The sequence below is a fragment of the Chenopodium album genome, chromosome 4, assembly GCF_948465745.1.
Source record: "Chenopodium album chromosome 4, dcCheAlbu1.1, whole genome shotgun sequence".
NCBI lineage: Eukaryota > Viridiplantae > Streptophyta > Magnoliopsida > Caryophyllales > Amaranthaceae > Chenopodium > Chenopodium album.
This window is the reverse complement of record NC_137837.1, coordinates 75,193,184-75,206,235: the sequence shown is the minus strand read 5'-3', so window position 1 is coordinate 75,206,235 and position 13,052 is coordinate 75,193,184. Positions and strand designations below refer to the sequence as shown.

General features: G+C 33.7%; 1 protein-coding gene and 1 non-coding gene across 2 annotated transcripts; both read right to left on the bottom strand.

Annotated features, from left to right (window-relative positions):
* Nucleotides 1–45: 45 nt before the first annotated feature.
* LOC145629340 (putative histone H2A.3) lies at nucleotides 46–1,270 on the bottom strand. The gene is made up of 2 exons (XM_081681913.1): nucleotides 986–1,270; nucleotides 46–553 (listed from the first exon to the last, which is right to left on the bottom strand). Exons 1-2 carry the CDS (start codon nucleotides 1,172–1,174, stop codon nucleotides 344–346), a joined length of 399 nt encoding a protein of 132 aa, XP_081538039.1. The 5' UTR covers nucleotides 1,175–1,270; the 3' UTR covers nucleotides 46–343.
* Nucleotides 1,271–7,805: 6,535 nt separating this feature from the next.
* On the bottom strand, nucleotides 7,806–7,890 carry TRNAM-CAU (transfer RNA methionine (anticodon CAU)). Its single transcript is given in 2 exon segments — nucleotides 7,806–7,841; nucleotides 7,853–7,890. It is a non-coding gene; the product is annotated as a tRNA-Met (tRNA).
* Between the last annotated feature and the right edge of the window lie 5,162 nt (nucleotides 7,891–13,052).

Sequence of the window (13,052 nt, the reverse complement as noted above, 5' to 3'; positions counted from 1 at the left end):
CAAAAGCAAAGAACCAAAGTTGAAGTATAAATTTAACACAAACTATTTCCACAAATTTCACTGTTTTTTCATTCAAATTGTCAAGATCATGAAACATGAACATTATACACATTAGAGAAGGTAAAATCTATCCAAAGCCCCCCTAATATATTAATTAAAATTAACCCAAACTACCATTAACCATAACCCAAAGTAACAACAAAATGAAGCAAAACCCTAATCTCCTAACTACAACCCTATAAATCTAATCCAAAGACCAACAAAGACAACAATTTTTCGGGTTCCCAACTGAGATTATTAAGATCCCGGCTTTCATATGATCATCGAATTCAAACTCAATTTCTTAATTGTCATCGTCGGTAGGCTTGTTGCTACCGGCCTTCTTCGGGAGAAGAAGGTTGTGAATGTTGGGCATCACACCACCATTGGCAATTGTCACATCTCCGAGCAATTTGCTCAGCTCCTCATCGTTCCTTACTGCCAATTGAATGTGTCTTGGCACGATTCGGGTTTTCTTGTTGTCTCTTGCTGCATTTCCTGCCAATTCCAAAACCTATATACCAAACAAAATTCAACATAATAATCAGCAACTGTTCAACCATCAAACAACAAATAATTAAACATTGTAATCAACAAATCTCAGGCAGCAATACAAATCATGCTTAATCAATGAAACATTCCACAAAATTGTTTTCAAATCATTAACCCAAAAAAGGTATAACTAAGCTTTTCATGAGAAATGTAAGACATTGCAACTCCAGATTTACACGAAATTCTAATAATTCATAAAAATTTAAACTAATTTGAAGATCATAGAAGAAACATCAGAAATCGAAAATCTCAAATTCAAACAACCACAAAATTAACCAGAACAACTCCAATTTCAAAATATACCAGCTAATCAAAACCCTAGATTACCAAAAACAACACAAAAAACACACAAAATCAAACAAACTTCAAAATCAAAAGAGGAGAGAGAAAATACCTCAGCAGCAAGGTACTCAAGAACGGCAGCAAGATAAACCGGAGCTCCGGCACCAACACGCTCGGCGTACTTCCCGGCTTTCAAAAACCTGGCAATACGACCAACCGGAAACTGCAAACCAGCCTTACTGCTTCTAGAAGTCGCCTTCTTCGCTGCGCCGGAACCTAGGGTTTTACCTCTTCCTGCCATTTTTGAAGCTTCTGAGAATTTTTTCTAGTGAGAGAAAGTTGAAGAGGAAGAAGATGAGGATTTTAGAGAGAGAAAATGAAGGATGTTTGGGAGCTGATGGGAGTTGTTATGTTTATATAGAGGTTTTGTTTTGGGTGTTTGAATATCAGCCAATAAGATTAAAGCACACGGATCGTGGTTCTTTGCCGTTGGATTGTTTATGAAATCGACGGTTGTGGGAGTTCGTTTGTTGTAAGATGCTTCTTTTTTTTGTTTTAAAATTTCCGCCTTTGGTTTTTTTTTTAAACTCCGTACGATATATTTTTGGGGTTTTGATTTTTGAGCGCCAGCGCCTAATATTTAAGGGTGTGCTGGAGTGCTGAACTGCTGATGTCAGAATTATTTTGTTTGGATTATTTCAATTCAAAGTACTTTGTGGGCACGTTTTATGCTCGGGTTATGTATAATACCATCTCCAATGGTGAGACTCAAGTTTAAGTATTGAAGTATAAAATGAGTTGTATTTTACTTTCAATGGTGATATCATCTTCACTTATCAATTTAGCAACTCATGTGAAGTCTAATTTCTCAATAATGAGACTCTGTAAAGTATACAAATGTCATTTTCAATTTATGACCCACCAAATTCATTTCTTTTTTAATACAAGTATAAAATATTGTAAGATTAAAAAATAAAAATTAAAATGTAAAGCTTAAATAAATTACAGAATATCTTAAAATATTGACAAGGATCTACATTTTTTGTCAAATGAAATTCAAAGTTGAGTATCTAAACTTAACTTAGTAACTTTCTTTTGAAGTTGCTAAGTTTAGATACTAACTTATTAGTATACATTACAAAAAAATAATAATAATAATAATAAATACTCTCTCTCCTAAAAATACTCATTTAAGTTTCACCTAAAAATACGGATTTTGAGTACTCTCTTCAATCTTGTTCGGTAAATAGCTTTTTGGAAAGCTTTTAACTTATTAAGCACTATTAAATATTTGACTATAATAAATAACTAATTTGGATGATTGGTACATAGCTTATTAAAAGAGTTTTTTGGGCTCAAAAAACTCATAATAAGTGCCTTTTGAAATTATCTTATGAAAATTTTGAAAAATACCGCCATGTATTATAGTCATTTTTTACAAAACCACCTCAATTTTTTATTTTATTTTTTTTGCATTATACCACCTAGTTTTTTTCCAAAAAGCTAAAAACTACAATCATTTTCCTACATAACGTCATCTTGGGCCGCACAAATGACTTTTATTTCTTTCATTTTCCCCCTTTTACCCTTTTTCTTTGCTCGATTTTCCCCTTTTCTTCCCTCTTTATGTATCTTCTGCTTACACATTTTAATTCAATTGTTTCATTTTCGCAAGTTAGGGTTTCAAATTCTGCAATTAAGACCTCAACAAATTGACAATTCAAAATCGAGAGGAAAATCATGTGTAATTAGTATAGGTGGTTATTGGACAGGGTAGCCCAATGATAATAGGGTCAGGGCCAAGCTTATAGGGCTTTTAATGGACAGGGCTATTAATGGACAGGGTCCTTATTGGGTAGGGTCAATATAGGGCCAACATGTTTTTTCAATTTAGTTGATAAAGAAAATACATAATGTAAAAATAATTATATAGATTAATTTGTATTCATATGTATTTAATAATGGTTTTGTCCAATATTTATTTTAAGGAAATTTTAGATTTTAACACCTCACAAAAACGCAAAAATTGATTTTAACACCTCCATAAAAAAAAATGGATTTTAACACCAGATAAAATTCTACAAATTTGGTATTACCACCACTTAACTGATTCTGTTTAGGAATCCGTTAAGTGGGTCTATAAGCCACGTGTCATGTTATTATTGGCCAAAAAAAATAATAAAAAAAAAAAGAAAAATAAATAAAAATCTAAATCTACCCAGCCACCTCCACAGCACCACCCCCACGCCACCGCCGCCTTCCCCCCAACTCACCACAGCCCTCCCCGAAACCACCACCCGTGTCGCACCACCACGCCCAACCCACCTGAACCCTCCCCCTCCCTTTCCCGCCACCGTAACGCCCCCAAAACCACCAAACCTAAAACCCTCGTCCCCCCTAAACGGCCACAAATCCGGCCTTAAAAGGCCGAAATCGGCCGGTCAAGGCCATTAATCCCCAAAACCGGCCGATTTCGGCCTTTTAAAGCCGGATTCGTGGCCGTTTAGGGGGGACGAGGGTTTTGGGTTTGGTGGTTTTGGGGGCATTACGGTTGCGGGAAAGGGAGGGGGAGGGTTCAGGTGGGTTGGGCGTGGAGGTGCGACTCGGGTGGTGGTTTCGGGGAGGGCTGTGGTGAGTTGGGGGGAAGGTGGCGGTGGCGCGTGGGTGGTGTTGTGGTGGTGGCTGGGTAGATTTGGTTTTTATTTTTTTTTCTTTTTTTTTATTTTTTTAATTTCTCTTTTTTTTGTAACAAATAAAATGCTAACACGTGTTATTGTGGGCCACACTTAACGGAATTTTCGGATGGAAACCGTTAAGTGGTGGTAATACCAATTTTTTGGAAATTTATCTGGTGTTAAAATCCATTTTTTTATGGGGGTGTTAAAATCAATTTTCGCGTTTTTGTGAGGTGTTAAAATCTAAAATAACCTTATTTTAATTGATATTTTGTAGGCCCGCCCATTATCGACCCGCGATCCGCATTGGCCCGACCCTATATTGACCCTATAAAATGTGACCCTCTTTTACCCTAACCCGCAACCGACCCGCACTGACCCTGACCCGACCCGCCCAATAACCAGGTCTAGTAATTAGGGTTAGTGAAATCAAATTGGGGGTTTTCTCAATTGAAATTAGGGTACGGTTTTACAAATGGATTAACTAGACATTACTAAACCCATTATTCCTACAACCAGTTTCAATTTATGGGATTGTATGACCCTCACACGCCTCCACCTCTGCCTCCTCCTCGACTTCCGCCATTGCTACAACATCCTCCTTATTCTCACCTTCCTCATAAAAAAAATCCTACATAGATGTTGAATTCATTCCATTAAAAATAACTTTATTTAGACAATTTAGTTCATAAAAAAAAAGGTTTAATTAGAGTTTTCTTCCATGGAAAATTGTTTGTCTATGATTTACCCAATTGAATATTAACGGGAAGAGGGGCGGTGAGTTGGTGGTGTTTTGATTTCTTATCTTTGTTGGAACATTTCTTATCTTTATTGTCTAATTATTCATCCAATTAATCAATTCGTAAAACCCTAATTTCAATTGAGAAAACCCCCCAATTTGGTTTACTAACCCTGATTTGTAAGCAATTCAACCAATTTCAATATATACTAAGGAATTAACAGAGCTTGAAAACCCCCCAATTTGGTTTACTAACCCTGATTTGTAAGCAATTCAACCAATTTCAATATATACTAAGGAATTAACAGAGCTTGAAAACCCCCCAATTTGGTTTACTAACCCTGATTTGTAAGCAATTCAACCAATTTCAATATATACTAAGGAATTAACAGAGCTTGAAAACCCCCCAATTTGGTTTACTAACCCTGATTTGTAAGCAATTCAACCAATTTCAATATATACTAAGGAATTAACAGAGCTTCTCCAAATTCTTAATAATATTAAAACATCACATCAATATGAGCTTTCAAACTTTGTATTTCATATTTTCATAATTCTTTGTGAGAATAATATCATATCTTCAACATAAACAACTACTATGGTGATTGGTGATGGAGGTCCCTTAGAGCACCCACAATAAGAACTACAATGCTCATCCTTATTATGTTTTTTTGTGATGTTAGAGGATGAGAATTGTTGTGGAAGATTTTATAAGGATCCTCAATTAGAGAGGATGAAGGGGGATCCTTTATAGATGGAGGATGAAGATGCATTAGCTCAAGAGCCAACTTTTGGGTGGAATTGTGTAGTGGGTGATACGTGAGGAGTGATAAGGGATTTTTTTTTTTTTTTAAAAAAAAAGCATAAACATGCACCAATTATTATTGGACACTTGGCAATGGGATATTTGTAAAAAGTAGGAGAGAGAAGAGGAGGATGAGAAAGAGGATCCTTAATTGATGTGGGGGGAAATAGAGGATGAAAAAAAGTTAAAAGGATGAAGTTAGTGGAAAGTGGGGTATATGAAAGAGAAAATGAGGTGTCAAAACAAGAATAAAAGATAGAGTATATTAGAGGATGATGATGTTATTGCCCATGCTCTTAGCTTATTATTAATGAACAAAGAATAGTCAATTTTAGATTGAACATAACCTGTAACTCCCCCCCCCCTCCCCCACTAACTTGGCAAACCATTGCATAAAAGACTATTTAAGATATACTATGGTTTGATGAGTTTTTAAACCTTGCTATATATGAGGATTGATTAGCATATCATCCTCCAAATAAAATTCCTCAATCAAATCTCCATCCAATTGATGAAGAGTCCAGTTTATGCTTGCAGCTAAGGCCATAAGGAATCTCACGTCAACCATTTTCGCACATAGGTAAAAATGCTTCATCATAATCAATCGCCCAAATATGATTATAACACTTAACCAATGCAACAATCTTGCTTTAAAACTCAGCTTGTTTGGATGGAGAGAAATGGAGGCAAGGGAAGGGCAGGGAAAGGAAGAGATGAATTTTCCTCCATTAGGATAGCAAATATGGGAGGTGAGGGAATTAGGAGGAAGATAAATGGAAGGAAATTATTTCCTTCCACAATTAAGAAACAAATCTATCCAAATGAGAATATTTGGAAGGAAAACTTTGATTCTACAAAAACAAATCTCTCCCGCCCCAACTGTTTGTCACCTCCACCACAGGCCACGCACGTCAGCTTCCGCCGCCATATCCACCGCATCATTTGTTGCAGTATTCAAGCTTTTCTCCTTCTTTTTATAAATTCGATCTTAAGAAATTTTGATTATATAGTATAAAAATTTCAAATGATGAGATACAAATTTTTGGTTTTGATTTTCAAAAATCGATTTTTCATGAAATTTATTTTTTATTTTCATGAATCAAGTTTTATAAAACTGAGTTATGATCTTCAAAAAAATGATTTTCTGAAAAAAAAGTTTTGATTTCGAAAATCAATTTTTAGAAAATGTGTTCTTCTTTTTCTAAAACCAACATTCAGAAATTATTGTATTGATTTTCAAAAATTAATTTTCAAAATTTTTTGATTTGGATAAGTGAGAAAATTTGAGGGATTTCCCTTCACAAGAACAAACAAATCCCTTCACTCTCTCTCCCTTCATTTTCTTAGTTATCCAAATGAGGGATTTTGTTTTCTTCACCCTCTCCTTCCTTCATCTTCCTTCCCCTCCCTTTCCTTCCAAAAATTCTATCCAAACACAAAAATCTTGATTTTGGAAACCCACTTACATCGCTTTCTTGCTAGGGGAGTAGGGGGTAAATTAAAGGCAATAAAATCCATGTATCTTTTCTAAAGCTGCTATAATCTGTTATAAAATTGTGTTTAGATAGATTAGAGGAGAGGAAAAGAAGGGGAGGGAGGAGAAGGGGTGAGAAGGGAGGGAGGGGAATGGGAGGGAAGAATGAAGAGTTTTCCTTCCAAATCTCTCCATTGTTGGAGAGATCGATTTCTTGCAATTTGATCCCTCCATTTCTTTCCCCTCCAATTCTCTTTCTCCCTCATTTGTTATCCAAATGAAAGATTATCAATCCCTCAATTTTCTCTTCCCTTCCTTTCCTCCATTTCCTTCTATCCAAACAAAGTGTTAAAGGAAGGAAAGGAAGGGGAGGGAAATAGGAGGAAGGGAAGGGGAAAGAAAGGAAGGGGGAGGTGAGTTCCAGTTTCCCTTCAAATCTCTCTAATTTCGAAGGGATTATGTTTATTAAAGGGAGAGGGAAAATTGATCCCCCCTCTCCTTTCCCTTCCTTCCCCAATCCCTTACCCAAATAAGAGAGTTTGGCCCCCTCCCTTTCTTTTCCTTCCATTTTCTTCTATCCAAACAAAATGTTAATGTATAGCCTCAATCCATCTAATATTTTTAACATATACAGTTTCAACATAGGGTGTAGGTTCTTTCAAAATTTCCACAATAGTAAAGGACTAAAGGTTTATGAGGAGGAAGGTCACTAAACAACATTAGACCACACCACTGAGCTTACAAAATGAAATTATCAAATTTTGAGGAAATTTGGTTGTCTAGGTACTCTTTTTGATAGTAGATATGCCACCTAGAGAAGATTATGAGTCAGAGGTGGTGAAGTCTTTTTGATCAAGGGAACTAAAAGGAGAAGAGGAAGAGGAAGAGGAAGAGGAAGAGGAAGATTAAAATTAACTCCGTCCCTATAATTTTTCTCCAAGTGTTATTATTTGGGTCATGCCATACTTTAAATTTTTTATAATAAACTCCTGATTATGTACGCAGTATATTATAATCATCTAAAATCTTAATAATACCATTAATACATCTCAAATCTTAATAATACCATTAATACATCTCAAATCTTAATAATACCATTAATACATCTCATTGTATATTTTATTGACATTAAATTTTTATTTTATGTGTAGTTATGGAAATGGAGATGTACACATTTTAGTGACCATAAAAGTGGTGTCCAAAAAAAAAAAAAAAAAAAAAAAAAGAACAAAACTTTTTTGGGGTGAGAGAGGCTCGAACTCTCGACCTCAGGATTACTCAGAAGCTATGAGACCTACGCGCTAGCCAACTGCGCCACCACCCCACTGTTGTGTAACAGATACAATTTTATAAATAAGTAGGTTAATGAACGTACCATTTTACGAAGTACAAAGTTTATGAATAATTACTCCGTAACATTATACTCCAGCTTTATAGTTTATGCAGCATTGTCTGAATACCCCAGCGCCCGTGTGACTCCTTGGCGTTGCTTCCCCCTCCCTGCATTCGAGCACCTCGTCTCGACGCCTCCCTATACGCTGCTAACATAGAAGTTTTAGCAGCCCCTGCTTCCCCTGGATGACGAACAGACCCCCCCTAACAAGTTTTTTATTTTTAATTATTGATGACAAGTTTAAACTTGAGATTAATCCAATGACTAAATGAAATACTGTAGCTTGAAAATGTAAAATTTTTTTGTCAATGTATAGAGAATAGCAGATGATATTATAATATTTAACCAACTAAATTATTTGACATCCATTAAACAGCACAATAGTAATGATTTGATTCCCTAGTCCCTTCTACAATTGCTAAATGCAAATCTGAAGTAAAAAAAAAAATAAAGAATAAAAATAAGAGTATGACTTTGGCAATTAGCAACTAGGATCCACAAACTAACATTAATACATTGTAATGTTTTTGAAGAAAGATAGCATTATTTGAATTCAGGATTCTTTTCTGTATTCAAAGTTCAACTATGAAATTATGAACAAATCTTATTGATAACATATACTACATATCATCCATGATCCATATACTACATATCACAGGCTCCTAACCACAAGTAATGGCTGGATGATAGACATCTCCCCAGTAGGCATATTGAGCAGCATTAATCATCTAGACGTAGCAACCCGGCACACCAAAACATATACTTGTATGAGATAGCAAGCAGCTAATCAAAACGTAGTATCCCAAAAAACGATGGTAAATTGGAAGAAAAAAACAATTTTTTTTTTTTTTTTTTTAAAGGTTTTTGTTTTGTTGATGTGGTGTTGCATTTATGAAATATGATGTGTTTTGGGTAGAGGTGGGCATCGTGTCGTGCTTCGCCGTGTCTAGTGGTGGCTCGTGTCGTGCCGTGCCTATATTTTGGCGGTCGTGCCGGGCCATCATTTGGCACACCCAGCCCACGTGCCTGGCGTGCTGTGCCGGGTCAGTCAACTTGTCACCTATGTTATTTTTTTTTAAAGAACAACTTTTAAAATGGATATACTATTTAAATAATTTTATTAATTTTTGTTTATATTATTTTATTATTATATGATTATTTTTTTTTATAAATATTATTTTTATTATTATAACTCTTTATTATTTATGTTATTTTTATTATTAACTAGATGAAACCCGTGCGATGCACGGTTTGTTTAATTTTTTTTAAAAAAAATAAATTATATTTATATATTTATGTGCTAAAATTTTTATATATTTAGAAAATTCCTGATATCAAAAGATAATATTTTATATTTAATTAATTTAAACTGGGAAACCTCATTTGTCAATTTTGCTTACGTGTCATTTAAATTATTTATTCTAAAAGAAATTAATAATCTCGTATTTAATTTGCTACCACTAAAATTTATTATCTTATGTGGCGCGCTAAAAAATTAAATCCTACGTGGCTCTCTAAAAACTCGGGAAAAAACTCCCCTTTATATATATATATATTAGATTTATTTGAAGCGGCGAATGAGTAGTCGTTTTGCACGGGTCATGCCTGGCGTGCCGTATGTCGTACTGGGTTGTGCTTGGTCGTGCTGCGGGCCAAAGTAATGTGCCACCCGCGGGTTCGTGCTGCATGTGTTCGTGCCAAATTTTCAAAATTGTGTTCACAACATGGCCCACTCCTTGGTCATCGTGTCGTGTCGTGCCGCTGGCGTGCTCGTGCCATGTCGTGCAATTTTCGTGTCGGGCCCGTGCCACCCGTGGGCCGGCCCGACCCATGCACAGCTCTAGTTCTGAGCCTGTGGCAATTTGACGATTAAAACTAATTTGATTCAATTTGAAAATCTCACTTTTTAGTGACCAAAACTCAGTCTTACTGTACTATAATTTGTATATATTTACTAGAGACAAATGCAATTGTCCTTTTAATTTCTCGAAATTATAATGCTTTATATTGGTAAAAATAAAATTTGTAAAATTAACCTTGATTAATTTTACATTTAGGGCTTTTTTGGATATTCAAATTAAAAAAAAAAAACTTAAAAAATGTATTACATTTATTAAATTTACATTAGACTCGATTAATAATATATAGATTACTGTAAATTAATAAGTACCCTATTATACTTCCACCAAAATAATGCAATTATGAAAGATGGGTGGAATCAAAATTTTCATAAATTAATTTTGATCACACTATCATCACAACATCACTACATTAAAATGATTCAAATGATAACATATTTGTTCATTACCATAACCACACTTATAATTATACATATACACATTGATTAATTATATATATACACTTTCTCGAGAATTCTTCATCATCGGGGGAGCGCGTGCTACGCGAGTGCTCTAATAACTAGTATCAACAAATTACGTACAGCTTGTAAGATTTTTCATAAGAACCCTAAAGTAAAGGAATTGATTCATCTTGTAATCAATTTATATTTCATTTTCATGCTAAAAATAAACTTTTTTTCTTTTATTCTTTTTGAAATGTTAATTTTGGGTACATCTTGAAATATTAAACAAAATCAAGTTTGTAATAGTAAATTAAATCAAGTTTATAATAGCAATTCGCTAGTTCAATGTTTATTTATCATAGTAAAGCATAAAAATGCAATTTTATTACTTTTTTAGATAAGATTGAGGAGTTGGGTTTATTTTTTAAAATTGGTTATCAATAGGTTGAAAAACGTTTGTAAACAACTTTTATGATTGGTAAGTTTACAAACATTATCTTAACAAAATTATTTGTTGGGAAATATAGTATTTTATTTGTTTGGTAATTAAAATGGAATAAAAATAAGAATAATAAAATATATAAAGTGACACAAAAAATTTGGTAAAGCAAAAATCCCAAAATAGGGAAAAGTAGAAAACCCACAAGACTACTCGGACTAGTAGTCCAAAATTTCCACTAAAATGATTGTAGGATTACAAAAAATCTTCACCCAAAATAGATGGATAATATACTCACAGTTTTCACTCACCTAATAAGTGTCTTTCTTTCTCTTACGGGTACTCTTACAAAGCTTATTGTGGATTAAATTGCTAAGCATCTCCAAAGCTCTCCTATATATTGATGTTTGAAAGACACTTAGAATCTTCCAAATAAAGATGGAGGAATGTACCTAGCCACATGAACTTAATCAAGAAAAATGTGAGAAGATTATGGTGACCTAACTCATTGGATTTGGATAATCCTAAATACATTTTTTGGGTTAAAAATCTAAATCTAACATTTTATGAGTTTCGGCATGAAATTTAATGCTAAGGCCCAAATTTTTGAATAGAAAGGTGTAACATACTCCCTTTGGCAAATATGCAAAATGTGCTTTATTAAGGATTGAACCAAAAAATTGCAAGTTGAGAGTGTAATTGTTTTTTTTCGGTTATTTCATCAAAATACATCTGAGTAATTTAGTTATTCACGGTATACCCATGGATGAAACTTTTGAAATACACCATACACCCCCGAGTTTATTAAAAATGTCACCAAATGCCCAACAAACGTCAACTCTATTAGTCACTAAGGCTTAAATATGTCACGCGGCAGCATACAATTGGTTCGTTTTTAAAAATAATTCAATTCATTATTAAAAATAAATATAAAACTTTAAAAAATTGAAAAAACATCCCGTCACCTACCCTACGGACTATTGCCGCTCAGCCTCAACCCCACCCAGACACCCAGTCGGCGTCGAGACTCCCCCCGGTGGTTCCCGCCGCCCTTCCCCATTCCCCCTAAACCACCAAACAACTCTAAATGACGTTCATAAATAATTTGAGCATTGTATTTCAAAAGATTCATGAATATATCATGATTCGTAAATAAGCAAATTACTCAGGGGTATTTGATAAGAAAATCGTTGTTTTTTAAACTTTTATGAGTGTATATAAGTGAGTGTAGTGGCGGGAACATCAATCAATCAATACTATATACTAAACTAATCACCAGAGTTATCCCAAAAGTACATGTGTCACGTCCACATTAAAAAATTTCCCGCCATAAATTTTTTTTCTTTTTTAATATTAAGATAATTTCTCTTTTACAAAAAATAAAAAAATAAAAAAATCTGCAACATAATCAACCCAAAAAAATAGAACAATAACAACTACTTTAGATAAATAAATTTATTTTTCTTTGCCTTATAAATAAATAAGAAAAGTGAGTTTACTGATTAAAAAAGATTAAGAATAACGAACAATGTGGAATAATAGTAAATTACTAAATTAGTGATTTTCTAAGTACCCTTCAAATTTCTAAATTAGTTCAACTGAAATTTATTGTACCAAATAGAAAATTATTAAACTAATAAATTTAATGTATATATTAAGATTAGTAAAATCTTTTATATTCCCTTAATTTTCATTTGTTAATTTATAGAATTGAATAGTTAATTTTCTACTTAAAAAAGGGATTCCAACTCAATTTTAGATTCACAATTTGGTAGCAAACTACAAAAATATTTGGAGATATCCTATATTAACGTTTATAATCGATAATAATTTGATAAAGTAAATAAATATCTAAATGTATACCAAACCTATACACACATACAAACTTAGGGTCTGTTCTCATTGACTGAACTCAGCTGAACTGAACTGAATTGAGCTGAGCTGAACTGAACTGAACTGAAATGAATATTTTATAAGAGAAGAAATTAGGAGCTGAGCTGAGCTGAACTGAACTAAACTGAAATGAATATTTTATAAGAGAAGAAAATTAGGAGCTGAGCTGAACTGAACTGAAATGAATATTTTATAAGAGAAGGAAATTAGGAGCTGAGCTGAATTGAACTGAAATGAATATTTTATAAGAGAAGGAAATTAGGAGCTGAGCTGAACTGAACTGAACTGAGCTGAACTGAACTGAATTGAATTGAATTTCAACGTAAGAGAACAGACCCTTAGAGTAATTTGTAAATTTTTTTAGTGAATATCCGAGCATTGCTCGAGCAAATAACTAGTATTACTATATTAGGAAAAAGGGAAATTAAATGAAATATGAGGCAAACTAATAGAGACAGA